This window comes from Podarcis bocagei (assembly GCF_964188305.1).
Source record: "Podarcis bocagei genome assembly, chromosome: 15".
NCBI classification, from domain to species: domain Eukaryota; kingdom Metazoa; phylum Chordata; class Lepidosauria; order Squamata; family Lacertidae; genus Podarcis; species Podarcis bocagei.
In genome coordinates, this window is record NC_138141.1 from 16,833,371 (window position 1) to 16,848,554 (window position 15,184).

A 15,184-nucleotide genomic window follows, 5' to 3' on the forward strand; every position below is an offset into this window, starting at 1 on the left:
CAACTTTCCATGGTTTGAGGCAGGGATCTAAGACTTGCCTGGAAAGGTTAAGCACTGAATTTGGGGCCTTCTGCATGCAAAAAGTGCTCTTGGATCCACCTTTATCTGTACAGTCAAGTGACTATGATGGTTTCAAAAACTCTTTCACGGGCACCAGCTGTTATTCAACTGTAACGCCCCCAACCCATAACCAGCACGCAAATATCTATGTATTAGGAACGTGTGTTATGACGGCTGCCTTCTAAGGGTGCCCTCGCTGCCTGCCACGGGCTCTTTTTTTTCCTTTTCGGCTTTCCCTGTCCAGGCTGCGGACAAAAAGGAAAAGCCCGCTGCTACCTCTCCGGGGAAGCCAGCCTGGGGCCGCGTTCCGCTTCTGCGCATGCGCTTCGCTGGAAGCGGCTCCTTGCCTTTTTTCACGGACTTCGTTCACCCTCCTTCCGTCAGCGCCTGCGGAGGGCGCACGCGCACAAGCATTCTCTCCACCCCCATAGACAGTTGTCTTCGATAAACGCCTGCTGGAAAGAAAAGAGGAAAAAATAATTTTAAAAATCGCGGGTAAGGCAGCGAAGACAGCAGCCACTGAGAAAGGCCGGCAGGCACGTCCGCCCTCCCAGCAGCTCGGCGGCTTCCTCCGGGCTAAGTGCGTGGGCGGCGCGAGCGAGACCGGCATAGCTGGGGCAGCTGCGGCGGGGTCCTTACACTCCGCCTGGCTGTGACCTTCAGGGGGCTTCTTTCGAGCGGCTCCTGCTTGTCCGCTGTTCCTCCTCCTCATTCCTCTCCGGTCCTCCTCCGTCCGCTGCTCGCTCCCGGGATGGCGCAGGCTGCGCAGAAGCTGGTGACGGCCATCACCACCCAAGGGCCCAAGCTTGTTTCTGGTCAGTCAGGGGTGGGGGCGAGTTTCCTTCAGGGACAGCTGAAGAAGAAGCGCTTCTCAATCGCGCGGCTGCTACCGCTTTCACGTCCGCGCTGGAAGAGGAAGGGCAGGCGGCGCCGGCCACGGAGCCTGCCTCCAGTTAGGGGGCGGGCGACGAGCCGTCGCCTCTCTTGGCAGGGGGCGGCCCTTTGCTTTGCCCGACTCCCGCTGCTCCTCCCCCAGCCTCGGTGCTGGGGACGGCCGCTCCGAGAGCTGTGGGGCCGAAGGCAGGGCGGGGAAGGAGTTTCATTTGAGGCTTGCGTCGAACCGGTGAATTGCCCTAAGGGAACCTGACGTCCTGACGTGGCTTCTGCCAAAGGAACGAGTTTGCTGCTTAGTCGCACTGTGGCTTTAAATCCCATCCCACAGTAATGCCGTGCAGCAAGTAATACTGGAGCTCATGGCAGAACATGTATAAAATTTAATCAAGCAGCCGTTCAATAAAACTGTTTGATGTGCATGCAGTGGGACTGACCTTCGCATGCCCAGAAGAATAAGGCGGTCTTAACCTAGCATCTAAAAAAATACCATGGGCTTAGGATTGAGGGTGGAAGGTAGTCAGCATTATGAGGGGGCAGGACCTGTCATCCTCTTGTCTGGCTCTGTTTAGCAGATTCGGGCTGAAATGTCTCAACAGTTGTTTTAAATTATTTTCTTTTGATCCCAGCTGCTCAGATAAATCTGTCAAAATCTTTCTCCAATTTCTACTCTTAGTTTTTTTATTTATTGACTTGATTTAGGGGGGGCAGCTGCTACCCCTGGCTACGCCCATGAACCATACCATGATGAGACCTGGCAAACAATGCCATGCTGGGGAAGGGATTCTTATCAACATGGCAACGCTACAGAGATGATGCTTTTCTTAGTCACCATTACCTATGTGGGAGCTTTACTTATTGAATGGTATTCAAAACTGTTAAAGGCACTTACTATTGTTGCCAGTAGGGACCAGAATTGTACTGTTTTGCTTTACTTCAAATGCTTAAATTATTTTTAAATGTACTTAAACACTCAAGTGAGTTCTGGCACTGAATATTTGGATGCTGCAAGTTTTGACCTACATGTGCAAAGTTACCTAGAGAGATGGAAAAATTCCAAGTGCTGCTTTGCTCTGGTGCTTAAAAATGTGCCAGTGCTGGGGATTTGGACTACTTTTCTAACCTTGGTTATTCACTCAAGAGTTCATATTAAATGGCCATTGTGTGCAGATTGAGAGCAGTGATCCCCCACTGGACGCAGGTGTTTAATGACGGTAGATTTACCTGCTGTCAGGAAACTGCCACTTTTGGCACAGTGGGACATTAGTTTATGGTGATTTGTAGATGTCTGCTTTGCACACCTGCTTTTGCTCTCATCTCATCCCACTCTTATCTCTTTCAGCTGCTATCACTTATTCAAAGCCTCGCCTGGCCACTTTTTTGTACTATGCTAAAGTTGAATTGGTTCCCCCAACTCCTGCTGAAATTCCTAAGGCCATTGATGGCATGAAAGGATTGGTGAAGAGCATGCAGACTGGCCGCATCAAACAGCTCACTGTCAAGGTAACTGCAAGCCAGAAGTGAAAGGTCATTACCCTAAGCTATAGCTATTCTTATCTATAATAGGTTATATCTGGCTGTATGTAAAAAGTGGATTCAGTCAATATTAAGCAAAAGACCAACTGAACACCTTGTTGGTGCTTTACCCTGATACAAACATTGTGACTCTTCTAAAACATTACAACTTGTAAATCATTAAAGTTTTTTTAAAAAAACTCCTGAGATTGTGGGCTGGGCCTCTGACCTCATCCTGGCTGGTTGCTTCTTTGTCCAGAATGGTGATGCCCGCAACAGTCAGTCATAGTCTCAAAGTTGTTTGTAAACTGGCATGCAGTTGCATTTTCATTCTTTTATTGTAGGTGATGTAACTTGCAAAGCTTTACTTGGTTCATAGGAGCTCCTATTCCTGAGGCTGGAATCTTGGATGAATTTGGGGGCCACAAGCTGAAATGCTAAAATATCTGTTCCTTCTTTCTCAATCCTGTGGAGGAAGCATGGGCGCAGATATTTTCTAGGAACTAGAGTGTGCCGTGTAATGCACCCTATCATAGATCATAAGGAAGCCTCTGGAATGGGGTTTGTATTTGGAGGGATGATTTGCTAAAGTGGCAAAAGTTGTGAAATATTTCTCTTTTCTTTCAGGAAGTGCTGAGGAACGGCTTGGTGGCTACTGAAGTGCTAATGTGGTTTTACATCGGCGAAATCATAGGCAAACGTGGCCTGATTGGCTATGATGTTTGAAAGTTTTTGGTTTCTACTCCTAACAGTGTCGTAGTATTAAATTACAGTGCTGAGATGAAATTGTGGTGGTCTCTACAAATAACATTCAGATTGGGGCAGAATCAGATGATGGTGACATGAATGCAGACAAGGATCCCTAAAATACTCCTTCTCTTCCTCCTCCTGTTGGGGGATAGGGTGGGCACCAGTGGTTGGCTGTTCAAATAAATGCTATACAAAGAATGACTTGGAAGTGAATGGGAGTATCTCTTGATTGTTGCCCTGTATTTTGAAGTGCCTTTATACTGTCCTGATGCTAGAATTTGTAGAAATACCAGGCTCTTGAGGCAGTTTACCCAAATACTGTAACCTTGGCCTCTCCTGGATCCTGTTTCAGTCTAAAATTGCAGGTAGGTGGGATGATTCCCTCTGAAGCTCTACTGTTTGGGCACCCTACAACAATATAAGTTTCCTAGCAAAAACCCATTCTTCACTTTTTTATATGGTTTTTTAAATACCAAGTAGAATATGACTTAAAATAGCATATCCTTAAAATACTGGGTGAAAATACTGTTTGGGCATTAATTACTCCTCCCAGAAAGCTTAAAAGAATATGAAGGAGGCAAACTTAACTGGGTTGCATCCAGCCAGGTGTTCAGTGGCAAGGCAACCACTGAGAAAAGCCCTGCTCAGGCACAACTTCTAGTACTTGCCTTCTGAAATATTAGTTGCTTCCTAAGATGGAGTGGAGTCACTAATAGCAAGGGGGGTGGAATTGTGAAACAAAGATTGATTTGTGTACCCACGTTAAATAGCCTTTGATCAACTAATGCTTCAATAATGTTTTGGTTACCTAGCAGTGAGTGAGCATTAAACTGGCCTTAGCTCTGTGCTAGGGTCTGCGTGACACCATTGACACGTTTATAAATGCAGCAGATTAGTGCTGCCAGCTGTGGAAGTGGTTTCACGACTTAAAAAAACAGCCACCCAACCTATCATGCTAATTCCTTGAAAACCAATGTGACTGGGCTGTTGGAAGGATAACTTTACTCAACCTGCCTTGCTTTAAATATAACCTCATTATTGCATGACTTTGTATTTAACTTTCTGTGGAAGTGCAGCAAACTATGGCTTTCCTTACTCTGGCAGGTCTGCTGGACTACAGACCTTACAGGAAGAAACATAGTGTGATGGATGAAGCTTGGTTGTTAATGAGCATGAAGTTTTAGCAGGCGTTTCTTTTTATGTGCTGTTGTACTGCAGCTTGCTCCTAAAAACAATAGACCAGAAATCCAAATGAATATTTAATCCTTTTCCTAGTCAGGAGCACCTGAAGGCAAGTATGGCCACAGTCCTTCCAGTCTCCTGTGTTGCAAAGAGGAGTGGAACATATTTGTCCATCAGCATTGCTAAACTGGGTAGAATGCCAAAAATACACATCTTGATCAAAGTGTCTTGGTCTATATGGTAGTGGGACCCAGGAGGCGATTTCTCACTATACTGTCTGTATAAGATGTCTCTCCCTGGCAGAGAAAGTCCTATGGCTTCTTAGCGATGTAAATGCTTCACTGACCCTTTTTGCTTTGGCTGCCAAAAAGATCAGAAAGAAGACCCTGGACAACATAGCGAACTGTAAGGGAAACACAGAGATCCAAATAAGAGACAATTATTTGTAGCGCGACACCCCTTTTGTTTGCATTTATTTTTGATTCAGATTTGTCATGGCCAGGGGCTAGTACAATAAAGTTATTTGGATCGGATATATGGTAGTGCCCCTTAACAAGGCATCCTCAGTAAAGTTAGTGTGGGTTTTGAGCCTTGAAATTTAGTGTCTTTTATAGATCGAAAACTCCTAAGAAACGTTGTCTTCCCTTTAGTCATTTCCTGACTATTAATACATTAGCAATGTCCAGCTATATATAGATGTGGATCTGTGCCAAAGGAATGCCTTGGTTTTTAGAGAAAGATGAGCCTTAGTTGCAGAGTCTGAAAGCAGACCAGGTGGCACAATGTGCTGCTTAATTATGCCAAATATGGGTTGTACCCATAGAGGTGGCAATCCTAGTTTTTAACGTCATTCTGCAGTTTGTGAGGAGGCTGTCAGAGGTAGCACTTGGGGCCTATGATCCAGGAAAAGAAAGGCAAGGGAATCCGCCCCTTTCTGGTGAGTGCAGTCTGTAAGGATGTATATTCAGAGGTGCATGACTGGAGTGATGGCTCCCTTCCTTGCCCCTGTTTGGAACTACAGCAGTCCACTTTCTAGGACTCCAAAGTTTTAAAACAGAGGTGGGTAAGAATATTAATGTTTATAATGGAGTTGCTGTAGAATAACCCACCAGTTTGCTTGACAGCAAGGCATGCTCTCTGCTAGGGCCCAGGAATCTGAATGTGCACCACAAACTAAGTACTGGCACAGCTTTACAAAGACTTGGGTCTCTGGTGCAGAGGCTTTCCAACCTCCCTCTCCTCCCCCCTCCCCCACCTGTTTCCAGCTGAGAAATCACAGTATTGTTTCAGTGTAGTTGCTTAGCATCCCAGCAGGCAATGCCTACACGGAACTTAATTGTGGCTTGCTGGTGAGAGACCCCAGGATTGAGAGACCACAGAAGGGGATCGGAAGCAGCAACAACAACACGGTAACACCGATTTCTGCAGCTCAGATTGTATTTAGCGGTGGCAACCTCCCTGGTGGGCTTTGCTACATATCCGCTGTCTGCCACTAGAGAAGTCCATGGCAGAGAATAGAGTTTGTATTACCTTGGCCTGGTCAATAATGCTGTTGTTTGTGTGGTCCAACAGCAAAATCGAGTCTTGTTTTTGTTATGCCTGGATAATAACATCTATCTAGGGGTTGGACTACATGAGCTGCTGGTCCGTTATTATTTGCCCTGTATTCCCCTTAAGCAGTTCTGTTAAGTGCAGATGGGGAACTGCCCAGCACCCCAAAGTTTTCATGGTTACAAAGGGGGGTGTTGGATTTTCATGGATGAGCAGGCCCAGCCTTCAGCAATGGTGAAAGCAATATATGGACACCCAAACAGCACATTCAGTCCAAGGGAATCCATTCAGGCGAGTCCTTGGCTTAGCCTATCCCAGCCTCCCCAGCTACAGAAATTTAAGAGTGAGTCACACCATCAGTCCAGCTAGGCCTATGCTGCTTAGTCTGCCAGGCTGTGGCTGTCTTTAAAGAAGGGCCAATATGGAAAATGTGGCCCATTGAGGGCTTCGTCTGGTAACCACAAAGCCGAATACCCACCACCTTTGTTATAAGGCGTTGAGGGTGGCTTCCTTTTAGTCCCAGAATAGGTATATTAAGCTGAAGCAGGAGGTTGGACAAGTGATGCTATTTCCCACTTAGCTCCTGCACAGCATGCGGGTAAAGGTAAAGGGACCCCTGACCATTAGGTCCAGTCGTGACAGACTCTGGGGTTGCGGAGCTCATCTTGCTTTATTGGCTGAGGGAGCCGGCATACAGCTTCTGGGTCATGTGGCCAGCATGACTAAGCCGCTTCTGGCGAACCAGAGCAGCACACGGAAATGCAGTTTACCTTCCCACCAGAGCTGTACCTATTTATCTACTTGCACTTTGACATGCTTTCGAACTGCTAGGTTGCCAGGAGCAGGGACCGAGCAACGGGAGCTCACCCCGTTGCGGGGATTTGAACCAGATACGTCTGCCAAATTTGGGTTTCATCAGCAAAGCTGGTGTGTGAAGCTTTCCTTGCCCCCCCCCCCTAGAGGCAGAGGGGCAATTCGCACTGGTGCCAAGTGAAGAGAAGGGAGGGCAAAAGAGCAGCCTTCCTAGAGGCGGAGAAGCGGAGACTTCCAGTTGCAAGGCAAAGCTGGCCTTGCACCCTTAGAAAGAAGAAAGGCCTAGCAGGGTGCGCCACCAGGATGCTCTTTTCCCTAAGCGCCTTTTTTTGCTGTAATGCCGCCAGGCTAAGTTTTGGCACGTGAGCGAGGCCACACCCGCGCCTGCTCTTGATCTGGGGCGGCCGCCTTGCAGCGCCTCCAGCCGCGCTGCACCTGCTGCCCTTGTCCCGTTGCAGGAGGCTGCCGCGGGCGGGCATCCTCGCAAGAGCGGCCGTGGGAGCAGCTGCTGCTCCTGCCGCCGCCGTTTGCTGCGGTCCCCGCCAGTGGCCACTGGGCGGACCAGGCGGCCGCAGTGAAGCCGAAGGCCCGCCCCAGCCGAGGGCCCCGCGCCGAGCATGCCGCCCAAAGTTATGCCGCGCAGGCCGGCCGGGCTTTTGAGGTGTCCCGCTTCCCGGGCGGGGGCCCCGGCCCCTGTATAGGCTCCGCTGTTATGCCGCGGATGCTGCGGCGAGCCATGGCTCAGGCGAGGCGCGGGGCGGCGCTCTGGCGGAGCCCCGGAACCTGGATGGGAGCCGCGTGTCTGCAGCGCCCCTAGGGGCGGGTTGTGCGCCAGGCAGGTTCCCGGGCGCGGCCCGGCCCCGCTCTCTGGCTCGTCGCCTCACAGTAAAGATGGCGCACAGCGGTCGGTGGCGCTTCCCGGCCCGGCCCGGCAGCTGTGGCTGGGGCCGCCGCGGGCTCGGGGGCTGCCGCGTGCGGGTGCCGGCCGTGCGCAGCCTGCGCGGGGAGCCGCCCGAGGAGCGCCCGGCTGGCGGCGGAGGAGCGGCCGCGCCGGCGGGAAACAGCGGTGGAGGGGGCGGGGCGGGCGGCTCTTCCTCGGCCTCCGCCGCCGCCGCCCTCGGCCCGCCGCCTCCTCCGCCTCCACCCGCTGCTGCTCCCGGCTCGGGCGCCGCCGCTGCCTCCTCGGTAGCGGCGACGGCGGCCAGTGCCGGGGTGGCGCCGGGCTTCGACGCGGCGCTCCAGGTCTCGGCCACCATCGGCATCAACCTGCGCCGGTTCCGGGCGGCCTGCGGTGCTGAGGCGGGCAGAGGAGAGGTGAGGAGCAGGCGGCCGGGCGCGCGGGGGAGGGAAGGGGAGGGAGCGGGATGTGTGCGGCGGGGGGGGGGGCCTAGCGGGGGAGTCTTCCCTAGCACGCGCGCTCGCTCGCTCGCGTGTGTGGCGGGGGAAGAGAGAAGCGCGCGCGCACGCGGGGCGGCAGGAGATGGGGGGCGTGCCTGCGCTCGCGCCCGGCGGGAAACGAGCCACCTCGGGATGGATGGAGCGGGAGAAGGCGGAGGCTTTCTTTTAAACCCCCCCCCCTCTACAACCACCACCTCCCGGAGGGGATCCGCCCGCCTCGCAACCAGCAGCCTGGGCCGCCGCGGGAGACTTGACAGGCACGCCCACCTCGCCTCCCCGGGAGGAGATGCTGCTGCTGCGCGCGAAGAACGGCGGGCCGGGAGAAGCAGCGAGCGAGCGAGGACGCCAGCGCCACCCTCTCCCTTCTCTCTCTCCTTGGAAGCATCCGCGCTTCTCGCCGGGGAGGGAGCGGGAGCGGCAAGGCCCGCTCGCACCTGCATTTCTGCCCGCTGGGAGGGGAAGAAGAGCTCCCCCCCCCCATCTCCCGACTATCAAAGCCGCGGGGCCACGATCCTGCCTGCCTCCGCACTCTTCCTGCAGGGAAGCCATCTCGCCTCAGTTGCAATGCACTTTATGTAGGGATGTGTCCTTGCCAGGCGCTCTTCTATCCGCTTGCCGGCCTCCCTGCAAGCAAGGGTGTCTAAGGTGGTCAGGCATCACTGGTTAAGAGAGCATATTTATCCTGGAGAAGAAGAGACTGACAGGAGATATGATAGCCATCTTCAAATACCTAAAGACCTGTCAGGAGCCTAGGACCTGAATCAATGGCTTCAAGTTACAGTAAAGGATATTCCAACTAAACATCAGGAATAACTTTCTGACAGAGCTACAGTATTTGATAGTAGAACAGTCTCCCTCGGGAGGCAGTGGACTCTCCTTCCACCTAGGTTTTTAAGCAGAAGTTGAATGGCCATCTGTTATGTATGATGTGGTTGAAATTCGTTCATTGCAGGAGGTTGGACTAGATGATCCTCAGGAATCTCTTTCAACTCTACAATTATGTGATTCTATGGTTTTCTCTTCTGTTCAGTACTTTCCCTACCTTCCTATATTCCTGTAAAACAGGGATGTTCAATCTGTTCGCCTTTCAGATATTGGAATACAATACCATGGGGTATTTCTATTGCTTAGGTTGGGAGGCTGGCTAAGTAGCTTGCTTTGCAGCAGTGTTCCCCAATCTGATAGCCTCTAGAGCTTTTTGGACTACAACTCCTATCAGCCCCAGCCTGTATGGTTGTGCATAGTTGCAGTCCAAAAACATCTGGAAGGCTCCAAACTGAAGAAGGTTGTTATACAGTTGTCCCCCAAAATCATTCCTTATGGGAATGGCCTTAGATGCTCAGTGGTAGAGCATCTAGCTTATATGCACAAGGTCCCTGGTTCAAGCCCCGGTGGCATTGGTAGGTAGGACTGGGAATGTTGCATGCCTGAAACCATGGAGAGCTCCTGCTATTCATTGTAGAGAATACTGAGCTAGATGGATTAAGTGGTCTGACAATATAAGGCCGCTTCCTATGTTTGTTTGTTTGTTTGTTTGTTTGTTTAGTTTAGTTTAGTTTAGTTTAGTTTAGTTTATTGAATTTCTGTTTTGCCTTTCTTCCAAGGATAACAGAGTGGTTTACAATATAAAATCACACACTCTATATATAATATTTCATAACATATATTATATGTAACATAATACCAAACAAAAACAATAACCCCTCCAGTTTAAAAGTTTAAAAGGCCACAGTTTAAAAGGCCATAGATTGTTTGATTAGTCAAAGGCTGTAAACAGTTATGCAGCACTTATTTATGATTTTACTGTGGTTGATACAACCTGCTGCTTACCTTCTCCTACCTAATGACAAGGCACCTGCCTCTGCTCCTCTTTGAATAAGCCTCTTGAGCAGTTTGAGGTAAGCCCTAGACAGTGCTAGGTGCCATCTCCCTCATGAATTTAGCAGTTGGATGCAATAATTTTATGTAAACAGGTTTTAAATCAGGTCTTTTTTCAGATTTATTTACATGTGAAAATGTGTGCATGGAATTGCTGTAACTAAGCAAAGATTAATAAACCACAAGGCTGAGAACTGACTTTACCCAGTCTCAAAGAAGCTCAAGAGAAATGGGTATGGGGCTCATTATAGTATCACTTCATTTCTTAAAAATAGCTTATAAATGAGAAAGATTAGCTTCCAGGCCCAGACAATTGAACTTGGGTTTTTCATACATCCAGTCCCAACCACTTTATTGAGTATATTGTTCTTTCTTTTCTAAAGGAGTCCTTCAAATAAGCAGCTCTTTCAGTCATTACTCTTTTTTGGGAAAGTGGGGTTTTCAAGTGAAAACATTGTTACAACAGCTGTGTTGCTATTAGGATAGCTGGAATAACCTGTCTGAGACATATTGGGGCAGTTACATATTTTAAGAAAAAAACTTTCCATTTTACATTTTAAAAATAAGCTTTGGACATATGCTCAGTAAAGTAGTCCAATTCAGAGACAGAATATATTTGATTTAACCAAATTGTGTAGATGTAGTAATTTTAAAAAAATGTAAAATATGGAGCCCTAGTTATTTACAGATGAATCAGTACATATCAGTGCAGTGACACAAACCTGATAAGGAACCTTTATTGCAAATATGTCACTTATTATCTTAGATCTTCCAGTTTGGATTTGTTTTATTCAGGTAGGACTTGGAGAAACTTAGACTGAAGTTGCCACTGGGATGCTTGATGTTGTCGCAACTTTTCTAAAATTAATTGCATGCAAAATGATTTGAATGACGGGGGCATGTCCCACTCATTTCAGATTATTTGATATTGATATCAGTATGCCACACCTTCCTTGGTGACAGAGATTTTGATGGTCTTGCATTTTTTGTTGTGGCAGAGCCTATTTCCTTTCTGAGGCCTTTCAGTGATGTAGCAGAGAATTGGCCACTTAAGTGCTCTGAGCAGCAGAGCAGCTTCTGTTCTCTTTCAGCAACAGATGTTATGACCCACATCTGTTTATTCCCCCCCCCCATAATTAAAACTTAACAATGCTGAACTTGTTTCATACAACTTTAATGATGAAAAAATTAATTTTTGCTATTCATCTGGGTTTTAAGTATTTGAGAAAGAAGCTTAGCATGTAAATGACATCTTAATTGCCTTTCTGGTACCCATCAGAGGTCTTTTAATGCTACTTTCTTTTTAGGCTATTCCATTGGGAATCTTATTAATTTTTTTGCAGCTGTTATGTTTTTCTTTTTTATTATCCTTATATGCTGTAATTCCCCCTTCAAAGTTCAACTGAAGGACAGGATATCAAACAAACAAGTAACCTAAAACAGTGATGTCACTATTGCACTGTAATGGTGAATGGATCATAATTTTTTAGGAGGCAAGCTAAAGAACTTTATTGAAATCTTTGCAGGAAGGGATGGTCAGAACTGTGTTTGAATATATTTTTCTTTCATAATTTTGAAATTTTGCCACTCAGAATTGTACATTTTACACTGATCGCATAGCAACTTTGTTGCTTGGTATGTTGTACTTCTGGTCAGCTGGTAGTATAATGTTCTCAGCTGGCGGCCGCTCTGGGTTTAGGGTGCTGCAGCCAGTTCCCTATCTTAGAGTGCCAAGCCAACGGATTGCAAAATAATAATAATATTGAGAAGATCCATTAAAAAGCAACTGTTCTAAAAGGAATTTTTGTGAAAATAAGAAATACTAGGGGGGGCGGGATTTTGTCCCTGCTCAGGGCACTATATTACCAAAGTCCACCTGACAGCATCCTGCATAATTAAACCTCAAAAGCTAAGCTCTTGGCTCCTGTGTTCTTGGCTCCTGTTAGTAAAACATCAGCCCCCAGTCTTGCCTAGAACCTCGAAGCTTGCTGTGTACAAACCACCTTCTCCGACTCTGCAGACTTTTTTTCCAAAGAAGATCTTGGCACTTGGGGAACAGGGGAATATGTGACTGCCAAGTCAGTCTTTATCACTTGGGCTTATATTGACTTCTGCAAAAGCAGTGCTTTATGGCAGACAAATGAAAGGTGCTACCTCTGTCCAATAGGACTTTGCTGGAGTTAAATTAATAGAGCACCTTTGAAGAAAGAGGAATTTATTTATTTGTAAAACTTAGGAGTTGCTCAAAATAAAAACATCCAACATGAAGAGTATCTTGTCTTGTCTTAAACAGCATTACTGGAGACTAAGAAAGCCAAAAGACTGTCCCCCCCCTTCCCCCCAAAATAATTTCTCAAGGACATAATGGGTAGGGGCTCCCATTCTGTGCTTCTGCTACATGAGATTCTTCTGGGAAAGAGTTAAACTCGGCACATTAAACTCAGTGCTGGTTTAATATAGTTATGTTTCTATGCCTAGTCAGTAGCACAACAACAATCAGTGGCACAACAACAACTGTGCAAACAAAAACAAAAATGTAATGACACTGACAGAACTCCCAGAGTATCCGTAAAAGCTCTGGTGCCGTCCATCAATTGGTGATGAGATCCCCTCATTAGCAATGCACACAATGCATCAATCAACTTACAGGAACCAGCAGAAGCACTCTTTCCACCCCATAGTCATATTCTAGTTCCCATAAATAGAGCACCTCCTCCAGTAAAGGCATCCCAGTGCTCAGCAATAAGAGGCTTCACAGGAGTAAGGTTAAGTCTTGCTATGGGGCCAGCAATACTACACAGGCAACACAAGTAATGCTGCACAAGATATGTTTGTATTGTGAGGTGAGGGGGTGTTTTTGGCAAAGAAGAGCCATGCAGACAAACAAGAATGGAAGCTATATCAGCAAGCTTACAGGAGGCCATCCTTTGAGCTGCCCAAGAGCAATGTGTTTGTTACCTCCACAAGGGGGGAAGCTCCCCCTTGTGAGCAGCAGTCACTTTAGATGGGGAAATGGGTGAGGTAGCAGGACTAGGGCTGGGGCTTCCTGGACCAGAGAGGGATAACCTAACCCAGAGATAACCAACACTGCCCTTCGGACATTAGTTGGACTACAACTCTCATCATCCTTGACCATGGGGCTAAGCTGAGTGAGGCTGATGGGAGTTGGGAGTCTAGCAATATCTGGAGGGCACCACAGTGGCTATCCCTGCCGTACTCACATAATGCAGGAGCCTGTAAATAAAAAAAACCCCTATGGTTGGGACGTTTTGATCTTCTGGGGCCAAGCTCCTGGCACGTACCACTTCCTACCCCCCACTCCATCCATGAGATGTCTCCCACCCCAATCTTAAAAGTGCCTATGTTGTGGCATTGCACTGGTTAGCATACATGAGATCATGGGTTCAATTCCTGGTACTGGTCTGCTGGGTTAGACTCATACCAGACAGTGCAGCAACTGGAATTACTCTCCAGTAGCCTTGTTCAGATAACTGACTCCTTCATGCCACAAGATACCCAGTCCCGACATCCGGTTCATTGACATACCCTTTTTGTTAGGATAATTACCAATGTCTGCTGACGATTTTCTCAAAGCACTGTTAGGACCCTCCAGAACTGAGCCCAGCTGCTACGTTAATTATCACACCAGGAGTTACTGGGCTGGACATGGCTGGGAGGGGACTGAATTGCTGTCTCCTCAGCAACCATGAGTGGGATGGATGGATTTCCTGTCATATGATGAGACTGGGAAGCTGGTCAGGCAATGAAGGCAAGGTGTGCCAAAGCAGGCAGGGAGCTGTCCAGCCAAGTATTCAAGCTAGAGAAAGAAAAGGGTGTTGCAGCAGCATGCGATGGTTATTATAGCTGCCCTCTAGATCCGGAGTATGTTTCAGGTTTTTTCCCTTTGTCCTCCTGAGTAGGGCCCAGGGATGGTTGATCTCATTTTGCTAGATGTGTTGAACCATTTGCTCAGCCTTCAGTTCAGGTTCATCACTGTCTCTGCTGCTGGAGCAGGGGAGAAGGTGTCCAAGTGTCATTGGGTCTTCTGCCTTTAGATTCTCTGGGTGGGGTGTCCTTCATCATGGCTGATGCAAGATGTTAATCAGGATATGCAGACCCTCCTTGGCCTGGGCTGGTGGAGTTTTTTCTCTTTAGCACATGGCAGCTGTAGGGGGTGCTGGTTCCTTATTTGTTAACTATCACAAGAGCAGAGGCACAGCTTTTGTTGAAATGTGCCAGTTGTGGAAGGGTTTAGGTGAATGGGCTCACCAGCAGTATTGGTCTTGCAAGATTCCTGTGCTGTGCTCTTGAAAGCTGCATGACAGGTAGAGAAGTAACAAATGCAGAAGTTTCTATTACTCTGTCTGCATGCTGCAGATTGCTGCACCCATTGCATGACTGTCTGTCACACAGACTGGGAAGGCAACAGAAGCTAGAACATTTTGATCTGTGGAACACCCTCCACAAATTCTGCCAGATGCCCAGCTTATTAGAATCATAGGGTTAGAAGGGACCATGAGGGTCATCTAGTCCACCCACAACGCAGAGATGAGTCTCATGCTTTACTCACTGAGCTATCCCAGGATGATGATGATGATTAATTCAATTTATATACCACTCTTTATCCAAAGATCCAAGGGCAGTGTACAACATTAAGAAAACATTTCATGGAACGTAAAAATAAAAACATAACAAAAAGTATAATAAACAGCATAATAATAAAATAATCATAATAACAGTGTCCCTCCCCCAAAAAAAGCTTTATCAGGTTTTAACTTGGCATAGACAATAAGCAGCCAATATCTGATTCTCTTATCATTTTATTGAAATGATAATTTAGCTATTGGTATGATGGTTTCCCTCTCTGATCCTTTTTCAGGGTGATAGCTGAATTGTGTTAACATGTTTTGTATTGCCTTTCTTGAATACTGTATTGTTGATGTTTATGTATTTTAAATTTTATTGTAAACACCTGGGAATAAATGCGTAAGCTTTTTAAACATCGGCTCCGCACTCCTTTGCACACCTGTGGGACCCCTTATCCTTGCAGTCCCTGTTGAAGGAGGTTCCTGGGGTATGTTTGTGTCTGGACTCCAGGGGGAGCCTAGAAGTGTAAGGGTTCTGATAGAAGACTTAACATTATTCT

At 47.6% G+C, this 15,184-nt stretch overlaps 2 protein-coding genes across 2 annotated transcripts in view; both read left to right on the forward strand.

Annotated features, from left to right (window-relative positions):
- Positions 1–712: 712 nt before the first annotated feature.
- ATP5MG (ATP synthase membrane subunit g) lies at positions 713–3,414 on the forward strand. The gene is made up of 3 exons (XM_081171546.1): positions 713–875; positions 2,294–2,454; positions 3,094–3,414. Exons 1-3 carry the CDS (start codon positions 812–814, stop codon positions 3,190–3,192), a joined length of 324 nt encoding a protein of 107 aa, XP_081027672.1. The 5' UTR covers positions 713–811; the 3' UTR covers positions 3,193–3,414.
- A 4,224-nt stretch (positions 3,415–7,638) lies between these two features.
- The window catches only part of KMT2A (lysine methyltransferase 2A), a 47,666-nt gene continuing 40,120 nt past the window's right edge, over positions 7,639–15,184 (forward strand). Inside the window, exon 1 of the mRNA XM_081171554.1 lies at positions 7,639–8,076. Coding sequence (XP_081027680.1) covers positions 7,654–8,076 — 423 coding nt within the window. The 5' untranslated portion in view covers positions 7,639–7,653. The remainder of the gene's footprint in view (positions 8,077–15,184) is intronic.

Coding starts and splice junctions, on each gene's coding strand:
- ATP5MG (XM_081171546.1), top strand. CDS start 812: ATGGCGCAGGCTGCGCAGAAGCTGGTGACGGCCATCACCACCCAAGGG. Junction 876..2,293: donor AGGGCCCAAGCTTGTTTCTG/GTCAGTCAGGGG, acceptor TATCTCTTTCAG/CTGCTATCACTTATTCAAAG. Junction 2,455..3,093: donor TCAAACAGCTCACTGTCAAG/GTAACTGCAAGC, acceptor CTTTTCTTTCAG/GAAGTGCTGAGGAACGGCTT.